The 25291-nt window shown below is 47.4% G+C and overlaps 1 protein-coding gene across 3 annotated transcripts in view; it reads left to right on the top strand.

The window, feature by feature from the left end:
- PCNX3 (pecanex 3) overlaps window positions 1-25291 on the top strand; it is an 873417-nt gene that overhangs the window by 139660 nt on the left and 708466 nt on the right. For all 3 annotated transcript variants that reach the window (XM_086938333.1, XM_086938332.1, XM_086938334.1), the window contains exon 5: window positions 8289-8384. In XM_086938333.1, the coding sequence (XP_086794459.1) occupies window positions 8289-8384 (96 nt within the window). The remainder of the gene's footprint in view (window positions 1-8288; window positions 8385-25291) is intronic.

Raw genomic sequence — 25291 nt, 5'->3', positions numbered from 1 at the left:
CAGGGAGTCCTCGAGGGGCGGAATCGGTGTGCGCTGCAAGTAACAATTATCACAGCATGAGACCCCACTTATCACAGCATGTCAACAGGCGCCCCAGGCTGCTGGAGCACTGAACTATAATTAATGTGCAGTTGAGTGCTCCAGCAGTGTGGGGGGCCTCTCTGCATGCTGTGATAATTATCACTTTGGGGCCTCATGCTGTGATAATTAGGCATGCTCTATTTGCAGCACTGAACATTTTCAAAGAAGGCGAAGCAGCGACATTCATTGGAGACACTCGCCCTCACCCCCTCACACCCCCTGACCCCTCACACACCCCCTCACCCTCACACCCCTCACTCTCACCCTCTCACCCTCACACACCCTCTCACCCTCACACACCCTCACCTTCACACACCCTCACACTCCCACACACCCCCTCGCCCCCCCCTCGCCCTCACACCGCCTCACCCTCACACCGCCTCACCCTCACACCCCCTCACCTTCACACTGCCTCACCCTCACACCCCCTCACTCACCCCCCCATCACTCACCCTCACACACCCTCACTCACCCTCACACCCCCTCACACCCCCTCACTCACCCTCACTCACCCTCACACCCCCTCACCCTCACTCAACCTCACACACCCTCACTCACCCTCACACCCCCTCATCCCCTCTCTCCCTCACACACCCTCACTCACTCACACCCTCACCCACACACCCCCTCACAACGCCTCACACCCCCTCACCCTCACACACTCTCACCCTCACACACTCTCACCCTCACACCCCTCACATACCCTCACACCCCTTCACCCTCTCACCCTCACACCCCCTTACTCTCACACACCCTCACCCCCTCTCACACTCTCACCCTCACACCCCTCACATACCCTTACACCCCTTCACCCCCTCACCCTCACACCCCCTCACCCTTTCACCCTCACACACCATCACCCTCACCCACCCTCACCCACCCACCCACCCTCACACACACCCTCACACACACTCACTCACCCTCACACACACCCTCACACACCCTCACACACCCTCACACACACCCTCACACACCCTCACATACCCTCACCCGCATAGCATAACAAAACATAGCATAGCATAACGAAACACAGCATAGCATAGCATAACAAACAAAAGCATAGGATAGCAAAAGCACAGCATAACAAAACAAAGCATAGGATAGCAAAACAAAACATAGCATAACAAAACATAGCATAGCGAAACACAACAAAGCATAGCATAGCATAACAAAACATAGCATAACAAAACAAAGCATAACATAACAAAGCATAGCAAAACAAAACATATCATAGTAAAACAAATCGTTGCATAGCATAACAGAACACAACAAAACATAGCAGAACAAAACATAGCATAACATAACGTAAAACAAAGCATAGCATAACAAAACATAGCGTAACACATAGCAAAACACAGCAAAACATAGCATAGCATTACAAAACAAACCATAGCATAATATACCAAAGAATAGCAAAACAAAACCTAGCATAGTAAAACAAAACATAACATAGCATAACACAGCAATGTTATGTTATGTTATGTTATAAAGCCTTTTGTTACGCGCTCTATTACTCAGGAGTATCCTGGCGCGGTGAGTCAAAAGAGAAAAGGGGCAGCCAACATAACACACAAAGAAATTACAGAGCAATATTAAACAGATGGGTTTTAAGTCCCTTCTTAAACTGAGAGAGTGAGGGGGCAGTTCGAAGAGCCAGGGGAAGAGCATTCCATGCTCTGGCTGCCTTGACAGAAATGGACTTGCCTCCTGTTCTTGAAAGCTTGACCATCTGACACAGGTTGGCGGAGCGGAGAGCCCGATTAGGAGCATAAAGGGCGAATCTGTTCCGCAGATACACTGGACCCAACTGATGGATAGCACGATAGGCCAGGACCAGAATTTTAAACAGAATTCGGTTGTCAACAGGTAGCCAATGAAGACTACGCAGATGTCCACGAACACTGGATCTCCTAGGTAATTGAAACATCAGTCTGACTGCAGAGTTTTGAATCACCTGGAGTCGATGGACCATATAGTCCGGTAGGCCGCTAAAGAGTGCATTTGCATAATCCAAACGTGACAAAATCAGCGCTCTTAGCACAGTCTCTCTAGCCTCACCAGGGATGAAGGGGAAGAACCTTCTGAGGGCCTTTAGAGTGGCATAGCAAGTACAGGTTAATTTCTTAATATGCTCCCCGAACTTTAGGTCCTGCCCGAACCCGACACCCAAGTTCTTTACAGGGCCTCCTATTGAGTTCGGACAGGGTAGATCGGAGGGCCAGATTTGCTCCCTGAAATTATCCGGGAAAGACCCATAGAGGAGGATCTCTGTCTTCTCCTCATTACACTTAAGTTGGGCCAATGCCAGCCAACGGAAAACTTCCGATAAGCAACTCTGGACGGTCAAGGGGTCTAAGTGGTTTTTTGGCCAAGTGAAGAGCAGCTGGGTATCGTCAGCATATGCCATTATTTTGGCACCCAGCTGCTCAGCTAGATAGACCAGGGGGGTCACATAAACATTGAAAAGCAGAGGGCTTAAAGTAGACCCCTGCGGGACTCCCGTAGTTAGTTCCTTAGCCTTGGATGCATGAGGGGGCATCCACACTTGCTGTGATCTGTCTTTCAAAAACTAGGTCAACCAGTCCAAAGCACGGCCTGAGATACCGATGGCAGCTAGTGTGGCCAGAAGCATTGAATGGGGCACCGTATCGAAGGCGGCAGAGAGGTCTAACAAAATCAGAACCGCCCTGCCACCTCCATCCAGGCACTCCCGAATTGCCTCCGAAACCTCGATTAATGCCGTTTCGGTGCTGTAGGCCGCTCTAAACCCCGATTGGGCTGGATGAAGCGCGTGAGAGGACTCAATGAACCCTTCGAGTTGTCTAAAAACAATCTTTTCACATGTTTTAGCCAGAGCTGGCAGTAGTGATATGGGCCGATAGCTGGAGGGCACAGCCGGATCCAGCCCGGACTTTTTCAATAGCGGGAGGAGCTTAGCTTGCTTCCAACTCAAAGGCACGGAAGCCGAACGGAGAGATAAATTAACAATCCTAGTTACCTCCTGGCAGACTATAGACTACACCCCCCCCCCCAAAACCCTAGCGGGGCAGGGGTCGGAGGGCGATCCAGATTTAAGGGCAGACAGGACTGTCAGAACATCCAACTCGGAGGCTGGGGAAAAGGATGTAAACAGACCCTCCGTCGGTACAGCTGCCAATACGGGCAGTGAAATGGATGTCTGGGACTTGTTCAAAGCAGTCTGGAGATCCTGCTGGATCTTTAGAATCTTTTCGGAGAAGAAAATTGAAAGCTCTTCGCACCATTGATTGGAAGAAGGTAGAGTAGGTAGCGCGGCTCTAGGAGAAAGAAAGCTCTGGACTATGGCGAAAATTTCTTTACTATTATTGCTGGCTTTTTCAATTCGTCCAGCATAGTAGCTACTTTTGGCCGCCTTAATTTCATTGTAATATTCCTTTTGGGAGGAGCGCAGCAGCTTCTTAGCCTCAGGCAAATAGGCATGCCTCCATGCCCTCTCCAGTTTCTTACACTTCAGCTTCTGCTCCCGTAGCCCATGGGTAAACCAGGAAACAGCAGAACATAACAAAACATAGCATAACATAACATAAAACAAAGCATAGCATAACAAAACATAGCAAAACACAACAAAATATAGCATAGCGTAAACAAAACATAGCATAGCATAACATAACACAACAAAACAGCAGAACAAAACAGCATAGCATAACAAAACCTAGCATAACATAACATTAAACAAAGCATAGCATAACAAAACATAGCATAACAAAACATAGCAAAACACAACAAAATATAGCATAGCATAACACAGCATTGCAAAGCATAGCAAAACATAGCATAAGAAAACACAACAAAACATAGCATAGCATAACCAAACCAAGCTTAGCATAACAAAACATAGTATAACAAAGCATAGCTTAGCATAACAAAACCTAGCATAACAAAACATAGCATAGCAAAACAAATCATAGCAAAACATAGCATAGCATGACAAAGCATAGGATAGCAAAACTAAACATAGCATAGCATAACATAACAAAACAAAGCATAGGATGGCAAAACAAAACATAGCATAGCATAACAAAACATAGCATAACATAACAAAACATAGCATAACAAAACACAACACATAGCATAACAAAGCATAGCATAACATAACAAAGCATAGCATAACAAAACAAAGCATAGCATAACAAAACAAAAAAACACAACAAAACATAGCAAAGCATAACAACACACAACAAAACATAGCATACATAACAAAACGTAGCATTGCAAAGCATAGCAAAACATAGCATAGCATTACAAAACACAACAAAACATAGCATAGCATAACAAAATACAACATAGCATAGCATAACAAAACACAACATAGCATAGCCTAACAAAACAACGCTTGGCATAGCATAACAAAGCATAGCATAACAAAGCATAGCATAACCAAGCATAGCATAACCAAGCATAGCATAACCAAGCATAGCATAACCAAGCATAGCATAACCAAGCATAGCATAACCAAGCATAGCATAACCAAGCATAGCATAACCAAGCATAGCATAACCAAGCATAGCATAACAAAACATAGCATAACAAAACATAGCATAGCATAATAAAACAAAACACAGCATAGCATAGCATAACAAAACACAACAAAGCATAGCATAGCATAACAAAACACAAAAAACCATAGCATAGCATAACAAAACACAAAAAACCATAGCATAATAAAACACAAAAAACCATAGCATAGCATAATAAAACAAAGTATAGGATAGCAAAACTAAACGGAGCATATCATAACAAAACAAACATAGCATAGCAAAACAAAGCATAGCATAGCCTAACAAAACATAGCATAGCATAACAAAACATAGCATAGCATAACAAAGCATAGCATAGCATAACAAAGCATAGCATAGCATAACAAAGCATAGCATAGCATAACAAAACATAGCATAACAAAACATAGCATAACAAAGCATAGCATAACAAAACATAGCATAACAAAACACAACCTAGCATAGCATAACAAAGCATAGGATAGCAAAACATAGCATAGCATAATAAAACAAAGCATAACAAAACATTGCATAGCATAACAAAACACAACACATAGCATAACAAAGCATAGCATAGCATAACAAAACCTAGCATAACAACACATAGCATAACAAAACATAGCAAAACACAACAAAACATAGCATAGCTTAACAAAACACAACAAAGCAAAACAAAACATATCATAGCCTAGCAAAACATAGCATAGCATACCAAACACAACAAAACATAGCATTGCATAACAAAATATAGCATAGCAAAACAAAGCATAACACACACAACCACACACACACAACCACAACCACAACCACACACACAACCGCACACACAACTATCTATCTATTTATCTATCCATCTATCTATCTATCTGTCTATCGATCTATCACCCTCACTATATCTGTCTATCGATCTATCGCCCTCACTCTATCTATCTAATCGCCCTCACTCTATCTATCTATCGCCCTCACTCTATCTATCGCCCTCACTCTATCTATCGCCCTCACTCTATCTAATCGCCCTCACTCTATCTATCACCCTCACTCTATCTATCTAATCGCCCTCACTCTATCTATCTGTCTATCTATCTATCTATCTATCTATCTATCTATCTAATCGCCCTCACTCTATCTATCTATCTATCTATCTATCTATCTATCTATCTATCTATCTATCTATCTATCTAATCGCCCTCACTCTATCTAATCGCCCTCACTCTATCTAATCGCCCTCACTCTATCTAATCGCCCTCACTCTATCTAATCGCCCTCACTCTATCTAATCGCCCTCACTCTATCTTGCTATTGCCCTCACTCTATCTATCTATCTATCTATTGCCCACACTATCTATCTATCGCCTTCACTCTATCTATCTATCTATCGCCTTCACTCTATCTATCCATCGCCCTCACTCTATCCATCGCCCTCACTCTATCCATCGCCCTCACTCTATCCATCGCCCTCACTCTATCCATCGCCCTCACTCTATCCATCGCCCTCACTCTATCCATCGCCCTCACTCTATCCATCGCCCTCACTCTATCCATCGCCCTCACTCTATCCATCGCCCTCACTCTATCCATCTATCTATCTATCTGCCTCACTCTATCAATCTATCTATCTTTTGCCCTCACTCTATCAATCTATCTATCTTTTGCCCTCACTCTATCAATCTATCTATCTTTTGCCCTCACTCTATCGCCCTCACTATCTATTGCCCTCACTATCTATCGCCCTCACTCTATCTAATCGCCCTCACTCTATCTATCTAATCGCCCTCACTCTATCTATCTAATCGCCCTCACTCTATCTATCTAATCGCCCTCACTCTATCTATCTAATCGCCCTCACTCTATCTATCTAATCGCCCTCACTCTATCGCCCTCACTCTATCGCCCTCACTCTAACTATCTATCTATCTATCTATCTATCTATCTATCTATCTATCTATCGCCCTCACTCTATCTATCTGTCTATCTATCTATCTATCGCCCTCACTCTATCTATCGCCCTCACTCTATCTATCGCCCTCACTCTATCTATCTATCGCCCTCACTCTATCTATCTATCTATTGCCCACACTATCTATCTATCGCCCTCACTCATCTATCTATCTATTGCCCACACTATCTATCTATCGCCCTCACTCATCTATCTATCTATCGTCCTCACTCATCTATCTATCTATCTATCTATCTATCGTCCTCACTCTATCCATCGCCCTCACTCTATCCATCGCCCTCACTCTATCCATCGCCCTCACTCTATCCATCGCCCTCACTCTATCCATCGCCCTCACTCTATCCATCTATCTATCTGCCTCACTCTATCAATCTATCTATCTTTTGCCCTCACTCTATCTATTTATCTAGATACTGATCGCCATCACTCTATCTATCTGTCTATCTATCTATCGCCCTCACTCTATCTATCGCCTCCCTCTATCTATCTATCTATCGCCCTCACTCTATCTATCGCCCTCCCTCTATCTATCTATCTATCGCCCTCACTCTATCTATCCCACTCACTCTATCGCATCACCACAGCATTACTCAGCACCACCACAGCATCACTAAGGGGCACAACAACATCACTATGCGCTACCACAGGATCATTGAATGCCACAGCATCACTAGTCTCCACCACAACATCACTCAGCGCCACTACAGCATCAATCTGTGCAACCATTCAACAACAACTGGGTCAAATATGTTCTCTCAATGTTTCAAGCTTTATTACAAATGTCACAAAAAGAGGTTAGTATTTCACTTCTGTTCTTGGATTTTCGTCACAATAAAATACACTGAACATATTCTTCACAAAAGTTATTTGCAAAAGTTTAAGCTATTGCCATTATAAATTACAATAACTTTTATTTAAGTATTAATTATTAAAAAAATTAAAAGCCATTGTTATTTGTAATATCAATACATCTAAGTCACGTGAATACAACACATATTGCATTACAAATGCTATAGGTGTCACAAGTTATAACTATTGGCACTGTAAATGACAAAGCTATTATTTTTGCTATTTTCAAAACCGACACATAAGTAAAAAATGTGTCAAACTTTCCTAATGAGAGACCTTATGCATTGCAAATGCTTGTTACTTTACCTGGGCCGGCATCTCCCAATTGCCGTCTAACAAGGCTCCAGGGCCTGACTGGGTTCCAGGGGACCTTTTCAAAAACAGTTTTGACTTATGGGCACTGCTATTGACACGACATCTAAACGCCATAGCCGCTGGTCCTCTCCCACCTACCTGGTCCCATTCAATAATAGTAACAGTTTTTCAAAAGGGAAATAGATCAGGCCCAGCATGCTATGGGCTCATCTCCCTCATAGACTCAGAGGTGAAAATCATTGGTCAGATTTTATTAAACCGTTTAGTGGCTTGGGCCGCGGATAAAGGCTTTTTAATGGACTTACAGTTTGGGTTTCGTCCCGGTCGGGGGACCATAGAGCAAACTCTTAACCTTTGTGTGTGATGGACAAAATAAAAATTGTGGCTCCCTTTTTGTTTTCCAAAAATTTCTTGCAAAAGAATATACCTTTGTGTAATGGTTGGGTATTTATAATACAGGTTTGTAATTTGCACTATAATGCCTGAAAAACTGGATGGGTGTGTGCCGCTGAGAATCATCTGACCTAGCTATTTGTTCATGTATCTTGCAGATATCAGGGACCTTGTTTGGGAGCAGGGTCGAAACAATGTTATTGTGACAACTGCAGATCGCCACATGCTGAAACAGAATTCACAAGAGACTGTGGGTAAGGATTCAAGAACAGTGTTTCCTGTAAAATATACTTGGGGTGTCTCTTCTGTGCCCATTAGTTCTGCAGACACCTGTTGCACATAATCATTGAATGCCCCTCTTCTGCACCTAGCTGAGGAGGCTGAAATGCCTGAACAACAATTTGTCTATTCAGGTTGATGATAGGAAAATGGGCACCTTCCACAAGATTGCACTCAAGGGCATTGCATTTGTTAAATATAAGGGCAAGTTTGACTTTTGGATGGCCTGGTTAGGAAAGATAGGAGTTAAAAAAACAAAAACAAATGGGGAGGAAGTTAAGTCCAGAGTTGGAGTTTGACTAATCTGCTTATATGCCAAGTTCACTTCTTGGTAATGAGGTATCTTTCCTATTATAAAATGCATTTACATATAGTGAATAACCATTTTTATTTTGTGCATGCAATAAATCTAATGTTTGACACAGTTGAGCTGTAGATCAAATGCTTTGCATACTCCTACCATCTACTGTTGGGTCTGGGTGTTTGCAAGTTGTTTTTCTTCGAAGAAGACTTTCCAGTCACGAGGTAAGGTGACTCCTCCTTTCGGTGATAGTGCGCATGGGTATCAACTCCATTGCTAGCCGCGTCAGGCCACCGCCCAGTCGATGGAACGGACTCCATTCAAATTCTGTCCCGGGTGCCACGCCAAGTACCTGCGCACTGACTCGCACAAAGTGTGCAACTTGTGCCTCTCCCTGGAGCACGATGAACAAGACTGTTTCGCTTATAAATCGTTTCGATCCAAGAAGACTCTCTGTGACCTTCGGGCGTGACGTTAAGAAATGCAACAACATCAAAGCGGCTCCATTCCGGATCTCTTCTGAGAAGAGTCCGAACAAGACGTCTGCGACGCGCAAGGAGCCGAGGAAGAAGAGGAACTCTTTTCCGTGTCAGAAGCCGACTCCGACATGGAAGAAGAGATTCCGCTGGGTTAGCGTACCGCGAGTTCTGATCCTCCCCTACCCCAAACGCAACCTCTGCCCAAGAAAAATGCCCCGGTCCCTCCTCTGCCTTTGGGCCAAGGTTGGCACAGAGAACACGTTTCCAACGCCCCGCCTTTCGGCCTGGCACCTAAACAAATACTAAAGCCTTCCGGCTCGGGATCGAGTCCGCCTCATTCGGGCACTGAGCCGTAACAATCTGCATCGAAACCAAACCGAAACGCATCTCAGAAAAAACTCCTTTGGTACAGAAACCAAAACAATCTTCGGATCCAAAGACTTCGGCGCCGAAAACCTCGGCTCTGAAAATATTGGCACAGAATGAAAAAACGTCTCCTACTCCATCAAAAGAGCCTCGTTTTGACGTCTCGCCTTCTAACCCGGACCCAAAACAGTATGAACTGGTCGTCAATACCAAAACTGGACCTATTCATGCACAATTGCCCATTAAAATGCAAAACAGAAGACACTTACCACATTTCTCTAAAGAGCACAGATGTTGCTACTAACTCCTCTCCTCCTCGAACACCTCCTTCCCTACCTGATCCAAATTTGTTAACACCCACAAATTCACCACGACCACAAATGCCTGATAACCAGGATGTTGGACGGGGTAGATGAGGATAATCCTGATCCATGGAGCAATTATAATACAGAACCAAACATAGATAAAGATCCAGATCTATACCCTACAAAACCCTCTCCACCTGATGATCATGTAGGGCACATAGAACTAATAAATAGGGCTGCTGAATATCATGGAGTTCAGCTTCAAAAAGAGTCACTTGAGGAGCATTTTCTCTTTGAGACACTAAGCTCTTCCCAAAGATCCACCCACGCACTGCCTATGCTTAAGGGTATGCTAAGCACGCAGACAACATCAATAAAGAACCTGTCCACGCACAAATTCTTACACCAAGGGTAGATAAAAAGTATAAATCTGTACCATCGGATCCAGATTACGTCAATGGTCAATTACCATTGGATTCCTTAGTGGTTTCTAATACCCGTAAACGTGCAAACTCACAAACATCAGAGGATGCCCCTCCTCCAGACGAGGAATCAAAACTAATAGATGCCTCAGGAAAAAGATTAGCTGCACGAGCAGCCAATCACTAGCGTATTGCCAGTACACAGGCTCTTTTGGCTAGATACGACAGAGCGCACTATGGCGAACTTGAACAATTGCTTCAATTTCTACCTGATGAGCATAAGTCTAAGGCACATAACTTAGATCAGGAAGGAAAACTTAATTTCAAACACATCTATTAGATGCGCTTTAGATGCAGCTGACACTGTGGCTCGTGCAATCCACACCAGTGTCTTGCTAAGAAGGCAGGCCTGGCTTAGAATTTCAGGGTTTAAACCTGAAGTACAGGCTTCTATTTTAAACCTACCGTTTGATAAGAAGCATCTCTTTGGTCCTCTTGTAGACACTTCCTTAGAGAAGATGAAGAAGGACACAGATGTTGCAAAATCTATGGGAGCCCTACAGTCCCCATCCAATCTGGGTTACTTTCGTAGCTCCTTCTACAGGGGCAGTATCTACAGACAACACCTCTACTTCCTATCTTCGAGAAGTTATTTGCGAGGCGGATTTAGAGGCAATAATAGCAAGGGAAGAGGTAAAGGTTCTACACCCCGCACCCCCCCCTCAACAAACAGTGACTTGCCTCCCTTTCCCCCGATCATTCCACACCTGTCAGGGGACGTCTCACAATTCCTCCCCGTCTGGCATACAATAACTTTAGGAAGGTGGGTCCTAGGAATTATCCAAATTGGTTATTGCCTGGAGCTTACCAACAATCCCCCAAACATTCCTCCACATTCACACAAAATGTCACCAGACCATCTACACCTCCTCAAGCAGGAGGTACACTCTCTTCTGCAAAAGGGAGCTATAGAGCCTGTACCATTACAATATCAAAGGTCGGGCGTGTACTCTCTACACTTTCTCATACCCAAAAAGGACGGCTCTTTCAGGCCTGTATTAGACCTCGGAGAGCTAAATCAATCTTTTCACTCAGATCACTTTCATATGGGCACTCTTCAGCAAGTGTTCCCACTCATACAGCAAGGCGACTTTATGTCTACTCTAGACTTAAAGGACGCATACTTCCATATTATAAAACGTCCCGCTCATCGCAAATAACGCAAGTTTGTGGTAATGAAAAAATACTACCAGTTCAAAGTGCTTCCATTCAGTCACCACTGCTCCCAGAGTATTCGCCAAATGCCTGGCAGTAGTCGCTGCTCACTTGCCAAGACAACATATTTGTCTTCCCATACTTGGACGACTGGCTCAAAAAAGCCAGCCCTTACCCAAAGTGTCTCCTGCACACTCCAATAACAGTGCAATTACTGCACAATCTGTGATTCACAGTGAATGTGTTGTAATCCCATCTCCAACCCTCCAACACATGAACATATTTGAGTGCCACTCTCAATACTCAAAAGTTCTAGCCTCACCCAATGCAACCATAATCTGCAATATTCAGGCTCTAATCTCTCAGTTTCAGCCTGACCAGAAACTACCAGCTCGAGTATATTTGCAGCTACTGGGAAGGATGGCTTCTTGCATCATGATAGTTCTGTAGTAGGGGATCTCTGTGTATAGTCATAATCTAGTGAATAGTCCCGCTCATGTGTGGGGACCCCGGAGCAATCAAAAATAATCTCCTAAGCGGTCTTCTTTGCAGTACTGCATAGACACTTAAGAGAAAATTAAAGACAAATAATGCAGCCTATACATGCAAGGCTACACTGTCCAGTACTTCAACTAGAAATGCAAAGATATTCCAAAAATATACCACTTTAGACCTGTCTGCCAGGTTTAACCATGGAAAACATTCCCCCGCCCCCCTTCACCAAATCCTTGGAATGATCGAGAGAAAGGACAGGACAGACCAGTCCCCATAGGCTGCCATTATGTGGCTTAAAAAGGGATACCGTGCCTATAAGGAAACTTTTCAGAACTCTCCTGGTATCCCAGAATGCACAGCAACTCCCTCCACTTCCAGTTCTTTTTTCCGGCTCCTGCTAGCAGGACCCTGGAGCATTGAGCTCTCCCTTTTTTGGGTTTATTTCTACTAATCGTGCACCTTTAAAGTGTTAGTGTGTTCACTCGACGTGGTTTTGCCTTGTCTACATCTGACTGGAGTTTCTCTGCTGTTTTGGCTGTTCTTTTTATCAAACATGCCTGCATTATTTGATAAATGTCCTGAGTGTTCCAGGAAAAAGGCAAAATCGGATCCTCCCAGGGTGTGCATCCTGTTCCTGACTTCTCCTCATGTTCCTGAGGAGTGTGATATCTGTGCAGTTCCCTAAAAGAACCCTCAAGGACAGGGAGAAGACCAGGCTCCAAGGCTTGCAGCTAAGAAGGCAGCAAGGACAAGGTGGGTCTGGGCATGAAGGGGCTCCTTCTTCTGCCCCATGCGTCTGCCTCTGGGTGGGGGGGCTCCCCAGTAAAGAAAAGGCCAGAAAACGCCACCGGTCGACGTCGATAGCCTCGACGTCGGCGTTGAAAGGAATGACCACAGTCTGTTCTCCGTCTCCCCGGGGCTCCGGGTCGAAGCGACGTCTACGTTCAACATCGAGGGGACTGACGTCTAGGTCGACGTCAAGGACTGGTTCGTCGCCGAGCTATCATCGACGTCGAGAGGGGTCAAGACGCCGGCGCTCGCCGTCGAGGCGACACCGCCGGTCACAATCGATGTCGAGACAAAGATCAGCGTCGAGACGGAGGTCTTCGACGTCGAGGAGATGGTCGACGTCGAGACACCGCTCGACAACGTCGAAGAGACGGCCATCGACGTCGAGACGACCTTCGTCGAAGGGACGCTCCGCGTCGAGGAGGAAGACTAGACGTTCTAGGACTAAGACAGAGTCCTCCGCTTCAGTGATCCCGAGGTCGCGCCGGGGCCGTCGCTCGCCCACGAGGGAGAGGGCCTCTAGATCGCCCCCCTCTGGTCAGAAAAAGAAGAAAAAGAGAGTGGGACAGTCTCCGGGCTCGGAGTACTCTCAAGGCTACTCACCCGCCAAACCGAAGTCGCCTACACCTCCTCCTTTACCCGTGGGTCCTCCTCTGCGGACCCCGACTCCTCCTCCTCAACCTCCTACGCCTCCACTACCTCCAGTTCCTCCTCACCGTCGTCCTCCACCGGCTCCGCCGAGGTCTGCCTCGCTGCCTCATTTGCCGACGTGCCAACGGGGCTTCCACAGCCTAGGCTCCCGGCTTGGCCTCCGCAGCGCCCTCCTTTCCGGCCCGCAGACCGCCCAAGACCGTGGAGTTCGAGGTCTCGCTCATGCCGGAGAGATAGGTCCAGGAGTCGCCATCGCTCCTCTACGAGGTCCAGACGACGCCATAGGACGGACAGATCTAGATCCCGCCACATGGACTCGTCCAGTGCCAGGGATTCTTCGCCGACCCTGTCGGACTGCCCTCGGACGAGGGTGTCCCCGATAGACGATATTGTCTCCTTCCAGGAAGTGTTACTGCGAGGAGCGGCTAAGCTGGGCATCATGCTCCTAACACCCACACCCTTGACTTCTGTTATTGTCGAGACCCTTCACAAGAAGCAATTGTCTCGCCTGTTATTACCGTTGGTGCCAGGGCTGGTGGAACACGCCATGGAGCTCTTCCTCACCCCTGCGGTTACTAAAGCAGCGCCTTCCAGGCTGCAGAAGAAGTATCGAGCCCCTGACACGGATCCTGCGTTCCTTCGCTTGGACCCTGCGCCGGATTCGGTAACTGTGACGGCGGCGAGGAAGCAGCACGCAACCACCCTGTCATCGACAGTGCCTCCCGACAAAGAGAGCAGCTGGACGGATTCGGCAGGCAGGAAGGTTTGCGGGATGGCATCCACGTCTATGATGGCTGCGAGTGCCGCAGCCTTGTTGGGGCGTTATGGATCGGTCCCTCTGGGAGTCCCTAACACGGTTCGTGGAACGTCTTCCACGGGAGGATAGGGAAGATTTCCAAGAAATCCTTCATGAAGGACTGATGGTCTCCAACCAGGTGATCAGTTCCGCTGCGGATTCCTCCCTCCTGGCAGCACATGGATACTGCCATGGGGTCAACCTGAGGCGCCACGCTTGGCTGCGTCTGACGTCCTTGAAGCCCAAGGCGCAGAACAGGGTTGCCAATCAACCCTTCTCGGGTGAGACCCTGTTTAGAAAACACGCAGACGAGGAGATGGCCCGTATGAAGGCTGAGGCAGAGACCTTGACGGCTGTCGGATTGGAGAAGCCGAAGGAACAGAAGAAGACCTTCCGCTCGTTCCAGAGACGGTACGGGCGCAAGGTAGAGGGCAAGGTCGCCAGGCTGGATAACAACAACAACAGCAGCAGCATCAGCAGCAGTTCCAGCGGCGCCAGTTTCAAAAGCGCCAGAGGGGGCGTGGTGGTCAGCAGGCTTCATCCGCGACCAAAGGCCCGTCTGGGTCTAGGCCCTGAGCTGTTACTTCCCCTTCATCCGTTACCCGCTCCGGTGGGGGGAAGCATGCAACATTACCTGGCAGAGTGGAGAAACATTACTCAGGACAAGTGGGTGCTGAATATTGTTTGCAATGGATACAGTCTTCGTTTCACCAGCCCGCCTCCAGCAATTCCACCGGTCGGCTCGCAGTTCCAACTGCGCGAGCTCTAGGTGGAGGCAGATATCCTGTTAAGAAAAAGGGCGATAGAAGACGTCCCTTTGTCTCAAAGGGGAAAGGGTCTTTACTCACGCTTCTTCCTAGTACAGAGGAAGGACAAGAACGAGTTCAGGCCCATTCTGGATTTGCGACAAGCAAACAAGTGGATTCGCAGGGAGAAGTTTTGCATGCTGTCCTTGCACCAGATCTATCCTCCGCTGCAGAGGGGAGACTGGCTGTGCGCGATAGATCTGCGAGATGCGTACTTCCATGTGCCCATTGCACGGAAACATCGGAAGTTCCTGCGCTTCCTAGTCGGCACCAATCACTATCAGTACACCGTACTACCGTTTGGACTGAAGTCTGCACCCAGGACTTTTTCAAAATGCATGGCTGTGGTAGCAGCGCACCTGAGAAAGAACAAGGTGTTCTGTTTACCCGTACCTGGACGATTGGTTGATCAAAGCCTCCACCTTCCAGGAAGCGCAGTTGCACTTCAACAGGACCACAGTCCTGCTGAACAGTCTGGGGTTGCACATAAATCTGTCAGTCTGTCCCGATTCCTGTGCAGCTCCTGCAGTACTTGGGAGTCTCCATCAATACGTTGTCTGCAAGCGTGTCTCCTTCGGAGGAGAGACGCTTATCCATCCTTCGGAAGGCTCAGGCTCTCATAGCTGCTCCATCTACAACAGTGAGGACGGTGTCTTCTCTACTGGGATCGATGGCCTTTTGTATCTTCCTCACTCCACACGCGCAACTACACATGAGTCCGTTACAGGAATGTTTGGAGGATCAGTGGGACCAGAGGAAAGGGGGTTAGGACGACCGGATATAGCTGTCTCTTCATGCCCAACAGTCCCTGAAATGGTGGTGCTCGGCAGAAAATCTACTCAGAGGGGTTCATTTCCACAAGGATATCCTGACTCAGACTATCGTGACGGGTGCGTCTCTCCTGGGCTGGGGACCGCATTCAGACCATCTGCAGATCCAAGGACAGTGGTCTCCGGCGGAGTCCACGTATCACATCAATTTCTTGGAACTCAGAGCTGTTCACTTGGCACTGAAGGCCTTTCTTCCGTCCTTCCAGACCAGTTCCTTGCTTGTACAGACGGACAATACGACCACGATGTATTACCTCAACAAGCAGGGGGGCTCGAGATCATGCCCACTGTCACAGGAGGCGCAGGCGATCTGGCACTGGCTGCTAGCCAGAGGATTGAGGATAACGGCGACTCATCTGCCCGGTGTACAGAATGTGCAGGCGGGCGCCCTCAGCAGGCTGCTGCAAGAAAACCACGAGTGGGTCATAAACGACGAAGTGCTCGAAGATATCTTCGCCGTTTGGGGCACTCCAAACGTGGATCTGTTCACCACCGCCGAAAACAGCAAATGCCACGACTTCGCCTCGAGGTATTACCAACCGGGGACTCTGGGGAACACGTTATGGATCGACTGGTCGAACAGCTTTCTGTACGCCCATTCCCCTGATTCCGGCGGTGCTCATCAAGCTGGCCCAGTCCCGGGCGTGGATCATCCTCATTGCTCCGGAATGGCCCAGGCAGTGGTGGTTCACGGACCTGCTTCATCGCTCGATTTTGCCTCATCGGCGGCTGCCGTGCCAGCCGGACCTTCTCACAAAGTTTGGGAGACAGATGGTGCACCCCAACCTCTTGTCGTTGAGTTTGGCGGCATGGCTGCTGAGATAGTGCAAAATGGCCACTAAAATCTTCCTGAGGATTGCATGGACATATTGAAGGAGGCTAAGAGGCCGTCTATGCTTACAAATGGAAGAGATTCTGCATCTGGTGCATGTCTAAGAACTATGATCCTACGACCTGCAAGGAGGATGTCATCCTTCCATACCTTCTGCAACTGGCTCAGTCTGGCCTTAATTTCCCTTCCATTAAGGTTCATCTGGCTGCATTGACTGCTTACAGAAAATGTCCTTCGTAGACGTCCTTCTTCCAGATCCCTGTGATTAAGGATTTTTTGGAAGGATTGAAGAAGGTGTTCCCTCCTGTTCGACTTCCTTCGCCGGCATGGGAACTGAATGTGGTGCTGTCCAGACTGATGAAGGAACCTTTCGAGCCTATTCATAAGGCTTCGCTGCAGCACCTGTCTTGGAAGGCGGCGTTCCTCGTGGCCATTACATCGGCCCGCAGGGTGAGTGAGATTCAGGCTTTGTGTTGCCAAGAAGCGTATACTGTGTTTCATGCTGTGAAGGTTGTTATGCGTACTCACCCTAAGTTCCTTCCCAGGGTGATTTCTGATTTTCATGTTAATCAGACTATAACTTTACCAACTTTTTTCCAGAATCCTTCCACTCCAGCGGAAAGGTCTCTTCATTCCCTGGATGTTAGAAGGGTGTTGAAATTCTATCTGGATAAGACCAAAGACATTCGCAGGTCCGACAAATTGTTTGTCAACTATGGGTCGGTTAGGACTCGTCTGGCTACTTCGAAGCAATCTATTTCTAGGTGGATTGTGTCGTGTATCCAGCTTTATCAGAAAGCGAATAAGACCTTAGGGGGTAAGCCTAAGGCTCAATCCACCAGGGGCAAAGCGGCCACAACTGCTTTGCTTCGTAATGTTCCCATTGCAGAGATCTGCAAGGCTGCCACTTGGAAGTTGGTCCATACCTTTGCTAAACATTACTGTCTGGACTCTGATGCCATGGGCAGATGCTCAGGTTGGACAGGCTTCGCTGCGAAATCTGTTTGCATAATAGTGGTGTTGTCTTTTTCTCCACCGCCGGGTTGTTTTTGAATGGGCTTGCCATTCTATTCACTAGATTAGGACTATACACAGCGATCCCCTACTACAGAAAGAGTAGTTTCTTACCTGTAACTCCAGTTCTGTAGTAGGGGTATCTCTGTTATAGTCATAAGCGCCCGCCCTCCTCCCCGGTGGAGAAAGTGATGAAATGATGAATGCTACAGGTATAGCTGATATACCTCCAAAAAAACTGAAAGTGGAGGGAGTTGCTGTGCATTCTGGGATACCAGGAGCGTTCTGGAAAGTTTCCTTAAAGGCACGGTATCCCTTTTTAAGCCACATAATGGCAGCCTATGGGGGCTTGTCTGTCCTGTCCTTCCTCTCTATCATTCCAAGGATTTGGTGAAATGGGAGTGGGGAGGGAAGTGTTTTCCATGGTTAAACCTGGCAGACCGGTCTAAAGTGGGATTTTGTTGGAATATCCTTGCATTTCTAGTTGAAGTACTGGACAGTTTAGCCTTGCATGTATAGGCTGCATTATTTGTCTTTAATTTTCTCTTAAGTGTCTATGCAGTACTGCAAAGAAGACCGCTTAAGAGATTATTTTTGATTGCTCCGGGGTCCCCGCACATGAGCGGGACTATTCACTAGATTATGATTATAACCGAGATACCCCTACTACAGAACTGGAGTTACAGGTAAGAAACTACTCCTTCCCCATGCAAGACTTCACATGCGTCTTCTTCAAGAAAGCTTAGCACGTCAACGTAATCAGTCTCTGGGTCAATTATCAGATCTAGTGTTGTTAGACTGCCTTACCCATCGCTCTCTGCAGTGGTGGAGTCCACAAAACGTATCCAAAGGGTGGCCCTTCATCGACCCCGTTCTACAGACAGTGCGAATAGCAGACTCCTCGCTCACTGATTGGGGAGCTCATCTCCATACTCACTCAGTTCAAGGTTTGTGGAGTCAAAAGCAAAAGCAACTTAACATAAATCATCTAGAGCTGCTAGCCGTATTTCTAGCGCTCAAAGCCTTCCAGACTCACCCTGCTGGCAACGCTGTCTTAGTCTGCACTGACAACCTGACAGCCATGGGTTACATATAAAAACAGGGGGGGGGCACATGCTCTCCAACTGTCACGCCTTGCACAAGCCATTTGGAGGTGGGCCATACATCACAATATCTCTCTCATGGCGGAGCACCTCCCAGGAGTAAAGAATCAAATCAGACCTTCTCGGCAGGCAGAGGCAACAGATTCACAAGTGGGAACTTCACCCTAAAGTTCTCCTCCCATTCTTTCAAATGTGGGGTTTTCCACAGATCGATCTGTTTGCCACACACTAAAACGCAAAATGCCCAAACTTCGCCTCCAGGTATCCACACCCATTGTTCAAAGGCAATGCACTTTGGATGAACTGGTCAGGGATATTTCCTACGCTTTCCACCTCTCCCACTCATTCCACTAGTGCAGGGTTACTCATAGTACGGCCCGCGGGCCAGTGGCGGCCCGGCAAGCCTACCCTGGCGGCCCGCGGACCTTGCACACATTATTACCAGTGTTTGAATTTTTTTTTTTTAAAAGAGTGTCTGCAAACTAAGTTACAGCAGCGCGACTCGGAGACTCTGCTGCTCTGTGGGGGCCGGCCGGGGGATTCCTGCCATAGAGTGGAGCTGCAGGGGCGCTAAGAGGTCAACAACACAGCCTCATTAACATGCTAATGGTCTTTTAAAGACCTGTTAATGCGCTTGTGCGGCTATGTGTGTGTGCTCCGAAGCTGTATCAGCCCAGGCTGCCACAGAGGCAGGGTAAGATGGCAGAGGAGACAAAGGGAAGGGAAGGGAAAGGGAGACCGGGAGAGGGAGTAAAAGAAAGAAGGAGGGAAAGGGAGGGAGGAAGGGAAAAGGAGGGAAAGGGATCTGAATTTTATTGCAGCATCGTCAAAATTGTGAATCTATTATTATTTGCAATTTATATGCACTTTAAAAAACATTCACAGCCTTGGGTGGCTACCCCCAGAAGTCTGTGACTTGAGGGAAGTGGTGACGGCAAGCCAAAGGTATGCAAATCGTGAGTCACACACAATTAAACAGTGTAAAAGCCTGCACGCAAATCATTTAACCTGCAAGTTGCCATTTTAGATGCCAGATTCAAGCACATTTTTATAAATTATTCACAAATCGATTGTGATTCACAAGTTTTGTGTGGTGAAAATAAATCCACAGGCAGAGGGAGACACATTCATGAGTTTCTGACCCCAAGGCATAGGTGGGTGGAAAACACAAGGCTGCTGGCAGCAGTTTGGCTGTTGATGAGGTTAGGTGCAGGGCTGGTTGCAGCCCAGGCCCTATACCCAACCCCACTGTGTGCAACCTGTGGCCGTGTGCAGAAGGGGTTGGCCAACTGCAAGGTTTGAACCCTGCGCCAACTAGATATCTAGCTAGGTAGACAGCAGACAGACAGATTTTTTTTTTGGAGAGCCGCAATGACCCCACTTCTACCTGTGGTCCACCTGCTCTATTAAAATATTTCCACTTTATTAGCATGATGTTTCAGTCAAAAGCGATTTCATCAATGTGGCAGGAGCGCTTTTTGAGAAAATACATATCTGTTAAATCCGGTGGCGTAATGAACCTTGAGGGAGGGAAAGGGAGACCAGGTGAGGGAGTGAGAGAGGGAAAGGGTAGGAGGAAAAGGGAGGGAGGAAGGGAAAAGGAGGGAAAGGGAGGGAAAGGGAGTGACGGTGAGGGAGGGCGGGAAAGAGAGACAGAGGGAGGGAGTGAGGGAGGGAAAGGGAGACAGAGGGAGGGAGTGAAGGAGGGAAAGGGAGACAGAGTGAGGGAGGGAAAGGAAGTGACAGAGTGAGGGAGGGAGGGAAAGGGAGATAAAGCGAAGGAGGGAAAGGGAGAGCGAGGGAGGGAAAGGGAGACAGTGTGAGGGAGTGAGAGGGAAATGGATACAGGGAAAGGGAGGGAGGGTAAGGGATGGAGGGAAAAGGAGTAACAGAGTGAGGGAGTGAGGGAGGGAAAGGGAGACAGAGTGAGGGAGTGAGAGAGGGAAAGGGAGACATAATGAGGGAGTGAGAGAGGGAAAGGAAGGGAGGGAAAGGGAGTGAGAGTGAGGGAGTGAGAGTGAGGGAGTGAGAGAGGGAAAGTGAGGGAGGGAAAGGGAGTGACAGAGTGAGGGAGTGAGAGAGGGAAAGGGAGACAGAGGGAGGGGGACAGAGTAAGGGAGAGGGAGGGAGGGAGACAGAGAGAGAAAGAGAGCGAGAGAGATATATGTATGCCAGGTCTGGTGGCTCAGTGGACGAAGGTGTCCGCTGCAGGGATCAGTGACCAACCTCATGGTCAGTTTTTTTAAATTGCTCTAGCCCCGCCCCCTCCCCCACTGACCCCGCCCCACTGGTGCGGCCCTCGGACACAAACCACAGTGTAAATTTGGCCCCCGAGAGAAAGTTTGTGAGTACCCATGCACTAGTGGTTCAGAAGCTCAGACAAACATCCCTCACACTGTTCCTAGTAGCTCCCACATGGGCCTGTCAACCTTGGTTCACTACCCTGTTGGAGCTCTCAGTAACTCATCAAAAACTACATCTTACACCCAGTCTCCTCACACAGATCGAGACATAAGACATCCAGATCCCAAACAACTCAACCTAGCGATCTGGCACCTGAAATCATAGAGTTTGGTTATCTGAATCTTCCACGAGACTGTATGAACGTCATTAAAGAGGCCAGAAGGCCTATTACAAGGGCTTTCTATGCAGCTAAATAAAGCGGTTTGGTATATATTTTAATAACCATATCAACCCGCTAGATGCTTCCATTCAAAATATAATTTGTTACTAACTACACTTGCAGCAGTCCTAAATTGGCTTACACATCCATACGCTTACATCTCACTGCAATAGCTGCATACCTTCAAAATAGACAGCATCTGTCTCTTTTTATAGTACCTGTTATCAAAGCTTTTATGGAAGGACTCAAGAGTTATTCCTCCAAGACTTCCACCTGCTCCAGTTTGGAATCTTTTTTTTTTTTTTAAGACCAACGGTCCCAAACTTTATTTAGTTTCACAGATAAGCCAGTTGTTAATCATACAATGTCATAACAATGAAGAATTGCCACAAACGGTACACAGCAATTAGCACATGTTGACATGTCAGTTATATATGAGTGAAAATAAACAGTAGCTGGTGGAAGTGCATTAGTCCATACGTGCCAGTTCCAGGAAATGTCTCACGTTGCAGTGCTCGCAGGTCGTAGCACTGCAAAAAGGGCCAGCGTGGTCACAAAAGCCAACAGTCGTTGTTGAAGTTGAGTTCCCTGATCAGTACAGCAGCGGGTAGAGGCAGTGTCATACCCTCCGTTGTCGTATGGATCACTGGGTGCCCGCTTCCTGGTCATGGACGTATCCAATCAGCGTCATGTAAAACGCAAACGGGGAAGGGTGACCGGGCATCATCATGTGTACAGTATGAACAGCCTCTGTGTCAACCAAAAGGGAATAACTGGGTAGTGTAATACAAGGGGGAGGGAGAAACATTTCAATAACTGTTGGACTAGCATTTGCGTGTGTAGTAGTGCGTCTAGAATCCTAGCTGTGTGTGGTGTATCCTGTGTGGGTCGTGTAGGGGCGGGGACAGTTGAGGAGGCGGTGTCGCTGCGGCTGCAAGGCGAGGGGGGGGGGGGAGAGCGGCAGGGGACAGCCCCGCCGTGCAAGGCCTCAGTTGTCGGGGGAAGAGGGGGGGGGAGGGGGGGAGGGCGAAAGGACGGGGGGGGGGGGAGCGGCGGAGCCTGTGTCAAGTGTGGACAGCAATCCATTGGGCCCCCTCTATTCCGTGTCGGGACGGTACTCTATGCCGGCCTGGGCGCATGCTCGGTGATATGCGATCAGGGCAGCATCCCAGTCCTGAGCGATCGGGTATTTCCGTAGGTCAGCGGTTTCCTCCCTGTGTAGGGACACACTCTCCGCACAAGCCCAGTTGCCAAGAGAGTGACGCCAGTCCGCGGGGCGCGGCGGGGCAGCGCTTTTCCAGCGTCTCGTGATAAGACGTTTGGCCGTAATGAGGCCTAAGTCCCAAAAACGTGCCCGTAGTTTGGTCTGCTTGGTTCTCTTGTAGAGTCCCAATAGGCACACTTCCCACGTCTTGGGTAGGGTATCGCCTGTGGCCGCCGTCAACATGTCCGTGACCGCCGACCAGTACGTGGTGAGATGAGCGCAGCTCCAGAGGGCATGCAGGAAGTCCGAGTCTAGGAGGCCGCATCTGGGACATGCCGACGAAGCCAGTCCGAAGTAGCGATTCAGTTTATCTGGAGATAGATATGCGCGGTGAATGATGTAGTAGTGGATGATCTTGAATCGCGCGTTGCGGGGAATAACTCTGGCGCCCGCTAATATAGCGGCCCACTGTTTGTCCGTCCAGTCTGTGCCTCGGTCGGTCGCCCATTTTTCCCTCAGTCTCTGAGAGGAAAATTGCGTATGACTGTGCAGGGCTTGTGCAAGCCAATGCACAATGTGGGACCCATTGCCCATCACATGGAACCAGTTTGGAATCTTAACATTGTCCTTACTAGACTACTGGGTCCACCCTTCGAGCCATTGCATAAATGTGAACTGCAATTTCTGACTTGGAAAGTTGCTATCGTCATTGCTATTACATCACTCAGGAAAGTGGGTGAGCTTCAGGCACTAATCATAGAGGAACCTTTTTTTCCAAATGCACAAAGACAGTGGTTCTCTTCCAGGGGATCCTCATCAATAGTCATAAGCAGTAGAATATTCCCGCCCATGCGCGGGACCCCGGAAACACTACAATATATGTGCCCCACATATATATAACTATATATAACATTCCCCACAAGATTCTACTCACCGTCCTGGGTTGCTGGAGGCTCATAGCACCCTGGGAGTTATAGTCCCGAGAATCAAGAACGGACTGCACCTGATGAGCTGTACTCACATGGGGGAGGGGCGAACTCGTATCCACCATACATATGGAAGCAGGGAGTAACTACACTCGCGAGTCATGCTGATGTTGGGTGCTGATGAAGGCACACCCCGAAATGCATTTGCCACCATAAAAAATGTGCTGTGGTGAATAAAGGCTTCCTATCCTGGTCTCCTCTGGGCTTTCCGCTTCTTCTTTAGTTGGAGCATGTTGGATGGACATATATATATATATATATATGACAGCTCCACTCGCACCAGCCTGTAGCACTCAAAGGCGGGTGCCTGCCAGTCGGGGGTGCACCCGACAACAATGTCCGCTCCAACAGTCCCTCCCCGCAATGATCGGGAAACAGGAGGCAGCACTCCAAAGATAGGATTCACAAAGTTTTAATCTCACAAAAAGCGCTTTCGGCACTCGGCCTTCGTCAGTAATGAGACAGTGGGAAGTGCCATTCATCATTCATTTAAACTTTCGCGTTGCACGAATAATAAACATAAAGATAGGACTCAATTTAGAATCGGCATCCGCCATCTTAGAGTGGATATGAAAGCATTGTGTTAAACGCTTATGTTAACAATAATGCATAAATCAATATTCAAATGCAACAAGCCCATTATGGCTATAATCTCCACACAATGCAACTAATTCTCATGTGTAGTACTAAATCACGCCCTGGATGGGCAAACACAAATTAAATGAAACTCAAATTCAATCGGCATCCGCCATCTTTAAATGGGTTCAAGTATACAGATGTAGAAGTTTAGTGTAATCATTAGATAATAATGCTCACAAGAGCCGAGATGGCTACCATATCTACACAAAGCACATGATCCCCATATATCCTCATTTTATAACGCCCTGGATGGGCATAAACCATTCATGGTATCTGCAACGTGCCACAACCCTCATGGACAATATAAGAAATCAGTTCATCGTCCCAGTTGAAAATTTCGAAACAAACAGAAAACATAAAGCAATGATGCAGTCAAATCAATATTCCATATCCCTGAATATCTGTGTTCATACCAAATGCACAGCTAAATCCTCCGGCATGAGAATTAGTTGCATTGTGTGGAGATTATAGCCATAATGGGCTTGTTGCATTTGAATATTGATTTATGCATTATTGTTAACATAAGCGTTTAACACAATGCTTTCATATCCACTCTAAGATGGCGGATGCCGATTCTAAATTGAGTCCTATCTTTATTATTCGTGCAACGCGAAAGTTTAAATGAATGATGAATGGCACTTCCCACTGTCTCATTACTGACGAAGGCCGAGTGTCGAAAGCGCTTTTTGTGAGATTAAAACTTTGTGAATCCTATCTTTGGAGTGCTGCCTCCTGTTTCCCGATCATTGCGGGGAGGGACTGTTGGAGCGGATATATATATATATATATATATATATATATATATATATATATCTGCAGCCTCAGAGCTGAATCCTGCTGTAAGGACTTCCCATCATAACATGAAAAACATGCATTAGAAATAGGGAAAAACAACATTAAAACATGTTTTGAAACTGTTTTGATGCTCAGCAGACAGCAGAAAATCTGATAAAGAACTGAAAGCATAAACCGCTCCCAGGCTGCATTGCAAACCACAGTCTAAAAAGACTGAAAAGCTAACTCATA

Source organism: Lissotriton vulgaris, chromosome 9 (assembly GCF_964263255.1).
Source record: "Lissotriton vulgaris chromosome 9, aLisVul1.2, whole genome shotgun sequence".
In the NCBI taxonomy this organism is placed as follows: Eukaryota; Metazoa; Chordata; class Amphibia; order Caudata; family Salamandridae; genus Lissotriton; species Lissotriton vulgaris.
Note: the sequence above shows the minus strand (reverse complement) of the source record. Positions and strands in the feature narration are given on the sequence as shown.